Here is a 10,990-nt window from a genome sequence, read left to right on the forward strand (position 1 = left end):
TAGGCTTGTAGGGTACATCCTGTGGTTGGTTGATGATGCATGGAGAGGACTGTAACCATGGCAATGAAATAATATACGATAGGATGAATGTAAAGCTAATGTTCTCCCATGTAAACTATCACATAATTCACAACAATAAAACATTAAAAATAAAAATCAAATTCTATCTATCAGCATTTCTGAAAGGCATTCCCTGTGTGGGTATTGACAAAGATACAACTTGGTGGTTCAGTGGAAGTCACCAGCTTCCACTGTGAGGACTCAGCCCAGTGCCTACTTGAATGTCTGGGATCCCAGGGGGTAGAATGGGTGGGTGTAAATACAGAGAGACACTTTCAATGTTGTCTACTAGAAACAATCACTGGCACTCGGTGCCTACCTTGCCAATATGAACTGAAATCACCAACTCTCCCAGGATAATACCCTGATGATCTCTTTACAGGTGGGAGGAAATTGTGGGCCTGCTCAGCTGTCCTATGTATCGGAGTGACTATTGCCCTGGTTCTCCTCTATCTTCTTCTTCAGATTCCTCAGTCACATTGGGAACTCTTCCTCCCGACTCATACCTGTGGCCATAACCAAGAGATCCAGACATGGATCTCACACTAAGAGCATTCCTAAGGAAATGCCTGTTTTGAAAAAAACATTGGGTAATGTTCAGTCTCAAGAGAGGTATTGTTGTTAGGTAGACTTGAGTCAGCCGAAGGAAACCCTGTCTGCTTCTGTACCATGCTCACAATGATTTTTGTTTGAGCCCATTGTGGCTGCCACTGTGTCAATCCATATCCTTGGTGGTGGTGGTGGTGGTGGGGCTTCCTCCTTTTCACTGATCCTACATATTACCAGTCATGTATTCCTTCTCCAGGGACTGACCCCTCCTAATAACATGTCCAAAGTATGAGAGATCAAGTCTTACATCTTGGCTTCTAAGGAACACGCTGCTGTACTCCTTTCAAGACTAATTTGTTTTCCCTTCTGGCAGTCCATTACAATACCATAGTTTAAATGTATTGATTCTTCTATGGTTTTCCTTACTCACTGTCCAACTTTCACATGCATATGAGACAATTGTAATACTATGGCTTGAGTAAGGCATGCTTTAGTCCTCAAAATACCATCTTTGCTCCTAAACACTTTAAAGAAGTCTTTTGCAGCAGATTTGTCTAATGGAATATATCATTTGGTTTCTTGACTGTTGCTTCTTTGTGTGGCGATGTAGGATAAGCACTGAACTATTAATCCCAAGGTTTGTGGTTCAAATCCACCAGCCACTGCTTGGAAACACCATAGAGAGTTGTTATGAATCAGAACCTACTTTATAGCACTTAACAACAAGAACATCAACAAAAGTTTCCATGAAGGTTGATCGTGAATCCAAGCAAAATGAAATCTGAACATTTCAATCTTATATCTGTTTATCATGATGTAATTTATTGGGTCATGGAAGCAGCAGTCAAGAAATCAAATGATGTATTGCTGCATAAGACCTCTCTGAAGTGTTCAAGAACAAAGATTGCAGCTTGAGGATTAAGGTGTACCTGACCCCAAGCCGTAGTATTTTCAATAACCTCATATACATGTGAAAGTTGGAAAATGAATAAAGAAGACTATAAAGAATTTATGGATTTGAGTTATGATATTGGAGAATAATATTCAAATTACCATGAAGTGCCAGAAGAACAAACAAATCTGTGTTGGAAGAAGTACAACCAGAATGCTCCTTGGAGGCCAGGATGTCCAGACTTTGCCTCTCATGTCTCAGACATACCATCAGGAGGCATTGAAAAAACAGGCTTGTTAGGAGGGAGAAGCAGACCCGACTCCCCTCACCCCACTCCCCTGGTAACCACCAACACCCACAGATAGAAGAAGACAGCTAAACAAGGAGGCAAAAAGAAAAAAAGCCTATGAGCTACAAGAATGTCAGAGATGGGCATTTTAAGGAATACCCCTAGATAGCCATGTTCGACATCTATTTCACTGGTTTTCAAAGATACATCTGCTTTCTATTAAACCTGCTTTCTCACACTCCTGTTGTCTTGCGTTAGCCACCTCACCCAAATTTGTGACCCCCTAACCCTAACCCTTGCTAGAAGTCCAGGAGAATTCCTGGAGAACATCATGACTGGAAAGCGTTGGTGAAAAAGATGAAGACCTCCCCAACAAGATGGATTGGCACAGTGGTTTGTTTAAGTAGCAATGGACTCAACTATGAGGATGGCGCAGGACCGGGCAATGTTCCGTTCTGTTGTGCAGACAATTGCTATGAGTTGGAACAACAACATAGATGTATTGGTTAACAGCAGCCCTCTTCTTGCTTCATAGCTGTCAGTCAAATGGTCCCCACTGAGCTGTTAGCTAGTCCCCAGAATGGAAAGATGACAGACTCAATGGAAGAAAAGGTGCTAAGTCACAGTCTCTTAATTCATCTACAAGGTTTTCAAAACAAACCGACTCCTCCCTCCCACCCTTGTTGTCGTCGTGTTAGGTGCCATCCAGTCAGTCCCCACTCATAGTGACCTTATGCACAACAGAATGAAACACTGCCGGGTTCTGGGCCAACCTCACAATTGTTGCCAAGCTTGAGCCCAGTGATGCTCGCTGGGTATCTTCCTCTTTTTCTCTGACCCTCCACCTTACCAAACATGATATCCATTGGTAGGGCAGTGGGGTAAGCGCTGAACTGCAAACCACAAGACTGGTGGTTCAAATTCACCAGCGGCTCCTTGAGAGAAAGATGAGGTCCCTCCCGCTAGACTCCCTCCAAACCGTAACAGGTTGTTGAGTGGTTGTGTGCCGTCCTGCGTTATGCACTGGAGACGTCACTTCCTGGGGGCGGGGCCTACAGACGGTTCAGGCGCAGGCGCGGTGGGGCCCGCTAGGCCCAGTAGAGCCCTTGGCTCTCTTGTGAGGGGCTTTCGGTTTGGGGCGTGTCTGGGTGAGTCCAAGCGCTGAGCTGAGGGGCCTGGGGGTCTGGACGCGACGGCGACAAGCGGGGAGGATGCCGTCCGAGATCGGTAATGCGGGCTGGGGCCGGCCGTCCTCCCCGCGCCGCCCTGGTTCCCATGTCCATCGGCGCCGGCGGGCGCGGGGAGGGCATCACGAACCTGGGGGGTCTCCGAAGTTGGGCGTCGCGGGCTGGGCCTGGCTGGGGACGTTGACAGGAAGTGACCCACTCAGCGCCCGGCGTTCCCTCTAAATGACGGCCGCCCCTACCTGTTGAGTCCATCGGTGACCGGCTGAGAGCGGCCCAGGGGCTCCGGGTGGGTGGGTGGGCGGTGGGCAGCAGCAGTCTGCGCCCTCGGTTTGGGAGCGGCCGTTTCCAGAATGAGAACCCTAGAAGGCTCGTGGGGAGGCAGCATTTGGCTGGTCCTAGGAGGTGTGGCGCGGTAACCCCAAGGTCGTCAGTTCAAACCCACCCGCCAGGTTGGCTGTGCTTGAAGCCACTGTGTCAGGCCCTCTGCTGGAGGGTCTCCCTGTTCACTGACCCTCCACTTGACCAAGCGTGTTAGCTTTCTCCAGGGCCTGCGCCTTTCTGATAACATGGCCAAAGGTCTTGAGACCAGTTCTCACCCACCTCGATTCCAGAGAGCTTTCCAGCGTTGTTCGCGCATCTGCCAGTGCATGGCCCGTTCAATGTCCTTCACCAATACCGTAATTCAAAGGCATTCCCTCTACCTCGTCCTTAGTCATGGTCCAACTTCTCCAGGCAGATGGGTCAGGCACACCTGGTCTTCAAACTTACAGCTTTGCTTTTGCATACCCCAAAGAGGTTTTTGCATGATTTTCCCAGCGCAATCTATTGATTGATTTATTGACTGATGCTTCCTGTTCTTGGGGGGATTCTTTTAGTCTTTCTCCATTAAATGTGACATTGGTGGCGGCGGTGGTTGTGTGCCAGAGAGTTGGTGCTGACTAACGGCGACCCTGTAGATCGTTAGGGGAGCAGAAAGCCTCATCTTTCTTTGGCAAAAGGACTGGTAGATTCCAAGTGCTGACCTTGTGTTTGGCAGCCCAGCTTGTAATCCATTCCCCTACCAAGGATCCCTGACCGTGGCATGAAGTGTGGGGTTTTCAGAAAAGTGTTTTAGCATGCTAAGAAATTTGTCTCTGTGTGAAGGGTCTTGGATTTTGTCAAATGTCTTTTCTGTGTTGAGGAAATAATGGGATTGTTTTTCTCAGTTTCATTAATGTGCTGTATTACGTTCTTTCATTTTCTTGAATAATTCCTACAAAAAGTCACTTCATCAGAGTGTGTAATCCTTTTAATTTGTTAGTGGATTCGGTTTACTACTATTTTGTTGAGAATTTCTGTATCTAAACTCACTAGGCTTTTCTCTTTGTGATGTCTCTATCTGCGTTGGTATCAGCGTATTGCTGTCAGACCTGAACTCAGAACAATACAAACTCATTTCTTTCTCCTGCCTGGTCTCTCTGCTACCAGCTACCAGAATGATCCGCGTCAGGCCGTGTAGCCCTCCTGGAGTCTACCTTTGAGTCCATCTGTTTAGGCCTCTTGAGCAGTCTGGAAGCCACGTCAGGCTGTGTCATAGAGTCTGGAGGGTTGGCCCATCAGACTATAGTCCTACCGTGTCTGCTGTCCCCCTACCAGAGAGATGGCCTTTCACTCTCACAGTGAGCCAGTATCCTCAGAGCATGGCATGCCACATGGAATATTGGGTGGGGTTTCCTTTACTTCTCCTGAGGAGCTGGGATCCTTTGGTGCTGTGGACACCACCTTGTTTGTTCCAAGTTCACACACAGCAGAAGGCCACCCTGCTCTTTGCCAGCTGTGCAGAGAGTCCAGCAGCTATCACGTATGAGGTCTGGGGGTCATTTCTGTGAACACCACCACACACTCGCCTTCTGTATATGTCTGGGGTAAAGAGAAGTGGCTTCTGAGGCTTTTTGTTGCCCTGGAATTTTCTTCAAGGAAACACTTTTCTGGAAGGAGCTAAAAATGAATCAGGTTTCTGAAAACAGGGCCAACCAACACCCTTTGCCCCCACCTGTCTTAGTGTTGTGAGGCTGAAACCCGGCCCTGGGGCTGGAGGAGCAGTAAGTTTCCCAAGGGGAACATGCTCGGTGGGGATATGTGGGATACAGCTGGCTGAGGGTGGAAAAGGGCAGTGCCAACCCTCCATGCCCGATGGCCTGCTCCTGTCCCCCAGCACAGTCTGTCCCCAGCCCCCCTCTCTCCAGTCTTTTGGTGGGATATGATCTGCAGCCTCCAGCCCAGGTGTACGAGCTGGGCATGGGCTCTGTCCCTCCCTTAGGAAGGAAGGCAATGACAGGGACGTGGCAGAGCCCAAGTCAGTTAACCCACCCCCAGACTGTGCCATCTGTCAGGTGGGGGAGCGGCTGATTGGACCTCTGCTTCTAGATCCTTCCTGGGTACTTCACAGCCTTGGCCATGGGCTTCCCCTCTTCCCCTAGCCCTGGCCATCTCTTCAGCTATGGTGGGCAACTTCCAATCTTTCCAAGAAGATTTGCAAGCTGGCAAGGGCGGGAAAGAGGCGTCCCTCAGTCCCTGTGTCCCACTTACGGGATGGCTCCCCCCAGACCCCTCCAAGAATTCTCCCTTTCTGTCTCTCCGTGTCTGGGTGCCCACCTCTGCATTGAGTTTCGTTGGTAACCCACAGTCCACTTCAGGGACGTCTGTGCCCTCTCCAGAGGCCTGGGGTGTAAGCAGCCTCTGTGATGAGCCTAGCCCAGCCCCAGGCTAGGGGAGGGGACAGGAGAGTAAGAGAACAGTCACACTTAGACCAGAAACAAAACAGGCACAGGTGTGGGAGACTGCTCCGTAGAGAAATCATAGTGGTTTTCTGATCGCTTGGTTGGTTGGTCAGTTACTGTTAGGTTGGAAGAACTGCAGTCAGGAATCCTTCCAGATTTCTGAAAAGCCTGCAGGCTGAACTGTTGGTGTTATGGACAGAGAGTGAAGGGACAAAAACTCAAGAAGAATAAAGAAATGTTAGTTGCAAAAACAGTACGAAAAATACTGATTATAGTGTGGCACTGTGGGTTAATGCGCTGGACTGCATAGTGGGTTGAGCTGCAATGTCGGCGGTTCAAGCCCAACTGTCACTCCTCAGAAGCCCCTGGTACAGGGTCGCTATGAGTCGGAACTGACTCAATGTCACTTAGCAACAACAAAGGAAATGAAAGTTTGTTTAAAAACAACACAACAGAAGGGTTCCAGCTGCATGTGAGGGAAGTCTTGGACTTGGACTTGAAGAATGGCTTTCCCACAAGCTAAGGCAGTGTCCGGCCTCCTGTGGTGGGCAGGCCTGTGGGACTCTGGAAGGCGGGAGCCAGATCGGCCTTCAATGCAAATGTCCTTGAGCACAGGGGGACATCTCTCCAGGGAAATTGCTGAAGGCTCGGAACCTGACATTCTCTTCTTACTCAAACTGTCTCCCTCTCCCGCTTTAGGGCCCAGGGGTGGCACATGAAGAAATAGTCCAGTCTAGGCAGCTGTGGACTGAGGACAATCATCTTGCCCAGCCAGCAAATCCCGAGGGAGCATTTTGACTGCTCTGAGTAGCTGTGTGGACCCAGCGTCCGTCATCGGCCTGCAGTCTGCCCAGCGGCTCTGCTCCACTCCTGTCCATCTTCCTGAAGTGGCTGCTTGGGCGCCGAGAGCACATTCAGTTAGACTTCGGAAGTTGGAGACAGGAAATGGTGAGTACCACCGAGGTCTGGGCTGTTGTTTCTGTAAGGGGTGAGGCTGGAAACGAATCCTAGGGGGTCATGTGCTCTGGGCCCTGAGGTCCTGCAATAAGACAAACAGGTATCTTGAGCCCTAAGAGAATAGGAGCTCTAGTAGCATAATGGTTACGAGTCGGACTGCGAACCTCAAGGTCGGCAGTTTGAAACTACCAGCAGTTCCGTGGGAGAAAGATGAAGCTTTCTGTTCCTGTGAGGATTTACAGCCTTGGAAACCCTGTACAGGGTCGCTCTGAGTTGGAACCGACTCCACGGCACATCCCCACCACCACCAAGCCTTGGATGCCTTAGGTCACCTTCCTTAAGTGACTTTCGGGGACTGGTGTCCTGGGCCTGGCTTCTCAGTGTTGGATGACAGGGCCTCCGGTGGTGACGGAGCGGCTCTGCCCGAGGAGCCCAGGCTCCTGGGTCCCATCCATGTCGTACCCACAGTGGGATGTGGTAGAAAGCGGGAGCGTAAACTAGTAACAGTTGTTCGTTGTTAAGTGCTATCAAGTTGTTCGGACTCATGGCGACCCTATGTAGGGTTTTCAAGGCTGTGAATCTCTGTGGGAGCGGAAAGTCTCATTTTCCATCCATAGAGCGTCTGGTGGGCTTGAACTGCTGACTTAATGTGAGCAGTCCAGTGCTTATTCTAGGGAGGTAACAGTAGGTTCTGACTACATGTGGGGTCCTGGGTGAGCCATGGTCTGCCTATGAATTTACCAGTGAAAGAGGCAGAGGAGAATGAGGCATAAAGAGTAAATGGACTAGGGTGTCAGAGCATTTTGCAAAGCCCTTCCAAGTTTGTAGTTTCCCCTAGTTTCCCTATTTTACAGTGAATATATTGCAGAAATGGAAGTGAGCAGTTTTGGTAGATTTGAAACTGTAAGCTGGCCTATTGCTGTGGAGCAGGCTGGTTTTTTTTAAGTTTTATTGTGAATTATGTGATAGATGACATGGGAGAACATCAATTTTACACTCATCCTATCGGATATTGTTTCATTGCCATGATTACAATCCCCTCCACGCATCACCAATCAACGAAAGGGTACACCCTGTGAGGAGTAGGCTCTTGAATGTGGCATCAGCTCCGTCTGGGCTCTGACACCATCGTTCCAGGCAGGGTTCCTGAAGCTCACTGCAGCCAGATAGCACATCTGTTGGCTCAGTCACATTGCAGCACCCAGAGCGCAGTGTCTTGTCTCCTCACTCCGTGTGGGGGCAGAAGGGTTGCTGCTGTTTCACAGAGGCCAGTCCTGTACAGTCCAGACGATGCCAGTGGTCAGGGTCCAGGTAGACCTGCTTGTGTGCTTTCCAAGGGCTACAAATGTTAATCTTCTGGGGTGGTGCATTGAGAGGATGGTGGGTTATTGTTTCTGATGATACACAAGCAGTTTCACATCTAAACCCTCTGATTTTAATGGACTTAAATGACAATGGAAAGCTAACCTCTTGGTCACAGTCATTAAACTCAGGGGTTCTTCACGTATTGGGCTCATTGTTGTCTCCTACCTGTGTGTTTATGTGGCTACTTGAGTGTCTGTTTGTTTAGAAGAGTTGTTAATAACTGGTGTGCCATAGCTTTAGGTCTCAAGAGTTAGAGAACTGTGATGTTACTCGTCTGTCCTGTGTCCTCCCTCACCTCTTTTAACCTTTTGAATACCCTTACCTGTCTCCTTGAAGAGACAGAGTACATAACAGCAAAAGTGTAGCTGACAGACATGTAAAACTTCATAATTCTCCAAAAATTCTCCTCTTTTCAGCAGGTGGTCCTGTCAGCTCTTGATCACCTGCAGTTCTTCAAGAATCTGATGAGCTCAGGGGCTTCAGTTGCCAATGTTTACTGGAGGCTGTTGGACCTCCCGTGGCTGCCCGTCCTGCATCATTTCCCAGTTGTTAATATCTCACCCTGCTTTCATACTTATGCTTTGTGTTTTGTTAAATGTTCTGGCGGGTCCGATGCAAGGAAGTGAGCTTTTTTCCTTCACAAGGAAGAGGTGATCTAAATGTGGAAATAAGATTTCCATTGCAGAACATTTCTCTAAATTATGTATTTGTTCTGTTTTAGGTCATAAATACAGAGAGGACTGAGATTGCAGTTGGCCAGAGCAAACTGGGGAAAGATAAGTTGGTTGAGTTGGAAGTCTTGTTAAGTCTGAGGCAGGATGCTGTCAGTGAGGAAGCGAATGTAGGCAGTGAAGGGATCAAGCTGGTGATTGACCCTAGAGTGGCTGTTGACTGTTCAGTGATGTTGAGTCGATTTCTACGTAGGCTTTCTGGGGAGAGGCTGGTGGCTTTGAACTGCCAATTTGGCAGTTAGCATTCCAGTGCTTGTCCTACAGTGTTACACCAGTACTCTGTAGAGCAGGCCTTAGTGAAACACAGACCTCTGTGACAAATACCCACGAGTCCCCAGCACCGTCGGCCTCACCCTTCTGTCACACACACTGGAGGAGTCCACGGTCCCTTGCTGATCCAGAATGTGGGGTGTTGTAGGACGCTGTGGCTGTTGAGGATGTGGCTGTGGACTTTACCCAGGACGAGTGGGCGTTACTGGATCTTCCTCAGAGGAAACTCTACAGAGATGTGATGATGGAAACCTTCAGAAACCTGGCCTCAGTAGGTATGGATGGCTCTTTCTTTACCATACTCAAATATGTTGCTTCACTGTGTGGCCTGAGAAATGGGAATACTGTGTTTAATTTAGAACATAGGGCTCTGTGCTGTCTGCAGCATGCATATCCTGGCCTCCCATGTACGCACTGACTTGTCATGTCCTACGTGGTTAGAATGTGTGTACACATGACTGTTGCCAGCGGGGGTCTCTGGTGCAGAGGGCAGCTTTGTGGTCTGGGACCTAGGCAAGACTCTTATTGTGCGTATTAGAGACTCCAGATACGATTTTACTGAGAATCGATCACACCTGCCCATCTCTCGAGAGCCTGAACCCCAAAGTATTGGCCCCGTGTCAGGGACGTACCCGTGGCTCTCTCCTATGTTCGTTCATGTGTTCCTCGCTCCACGATCATCATCATCAGTTCTCCAGAGGAACAAGAGGGAGCCTGTGGACCACTGGGTCTGGGGCAAGAGTGCTGTGAAGGAGTAGGTCTTCCTGGAGAGAATCCTCTTGAAATCAGTTCGCTTTACAAAGCTGCTCTGGGGTTGAGAGTATGTACTTCCCAGTTATCTGCCCTTGCTGTTCTTTCATCAACCCTAACAGACGTGTTCATGGAAGGAGACCATCCCCTCAGCTGCTTTGAATGTTCCATAATTACCTCCTGTTGATGACAAGTTCACTCAGTTTTCATGGAAGTATTTCTTTGTATGTGGGAGCGTGCTTCAAGCCTGCCAACTGTTCAGCGGGAGAAAGATGAGGCTTTCAGTTCTGTGAGAGATTAATAAAAAAAGTCCTAGAAACCCTATACAACAGGGGTGGTCCTGCCAAGGTAACTGCAGTCAAGCCATCACATTGGGCTCAGGGGGTGAGTTAATTCTTTGACAAGATATAGCAGGCTAATTTTTAAGCTGATAATTTTCTGTGGCCCATGAATGTTGTTGTAAATTTTGGCAGAAAAATGATTCCGCACCCCTGCTGTCCAGGGTCGCTCTAAGTCAGAACCAACTCAAGGCACTTAACAGCAACAACAACATTGCCTTGTAAGTTTCTTTTTGATCAAACCCTAAGGACTGAAACCGGAAAATGTGTCACAGGCTTTCTTTGCTCGCAGCTACCTTTTTTTTTCTGAGTAATGCCTTTGTTTTGTTGTTTCATGTTGTGAACCTCTTAAAAAATCATTGGGTCAGTTTCTAGAAACCTGCATGATGGAGAAAAGCTATCCACTGAAATTATAATGGAACAATTCTTGAAACACGACACCCGCTCCTCCACGGTAAGAGAACTCTGTGAAGTGCATGGGATTGAAGATCAGGAAAACAACCAAGAAACATACGTGAGGTGAGTGTCATTCCTTTGCGAGATGGCAGCGTTTCAGGAGAGTCTTAAGCAAATATCATGACATTGAAACATATGTATAGAGGGGAAATTCTGGTATGGTACAGTCAGGTAAGCACTACACTGGTAACTGTCAAACCCACCGGCTGCACCTTGGAAACTCTATACAATATATGTATACATTGTTGTTGTTTTGTGCCATGGAATCGGTTCCGACTCATAGCGACCCTGTACAGGGTTTCCAAGGCTGTAAATCTTTATGGGAGCAGAACACCTCATCTTTCTCCCGCGGAACTGCTGGTAGTTTTGAACTGCTGAGCTAGCGGT

General features: G+C 48.5%; 2 protein-coding genes across 2 annotated transcripts in view; one reads left to right on the forward strand and one right to left on the reverse strand.

Moving 5' to 3' along the window:
• The window catches only part of LOC102831982 (zinc finger protein 135-like), a 31,425-nt gene extending 28,063 nt beyond the window's left edge, over window positions 1–3,362 (reverse strand). Inside the window, exons 1-2 of the mRNA XM_006877737.1 lie at window positions 3,217–3,362; window positions 2,851–3,144 (exon numbers count right to left, since the gene is read on the reverse strand). Coding sequence (XP_006877799.1) covers window positions 2,851–3,144; window positions 3,217–3,362 — 440 coding nt within the window. The remainder of the gene's footprint in view (window positions 1–2,850; window positions 3,145–3,216) is intronic.
• Window positions 3,363–3,543: 181 nt separating this feature from the next.
• Window positions 3,544–10,990, forward strand: part of LOC102832361 (zinc finger protein 420-like) — a 17,226-nt gene continuing 9,779 nt past the window's right edge. Inside the window, exons 1-3 of the mRNA XM_006877738.1 lie at window positions 3,544–3,654; window positions 9,208–9,334; window positions 9,546–9,813. Coding sequence (XP_006877800.1) covers window positions 3,544–3,654; window positions 9,208–9,334; window positions 9,546–9,813 — 506 coding nt within the window. The remainder of the gene's footprint in view (window positions 3,655–9,207; window positions 9,335–9,545; window positions 9,814–10,990) is intronic.

This window comes from Chrysochloris asiatica, unplaced genomic scaffold, assembly GCF_000296735.1.
Source record: "Chrysochloris asiatica unplaced genomic scaffold, ChrAsi1.0 scaffold00584, whole genome shotgun sequence".
Lineage (NCBI taxonomy): Eukaryota > Metazoa > Chordata > Mammalia > Afrosoricida > Chrysochloridae > Chrysochloris > Chrysochloris asiatica.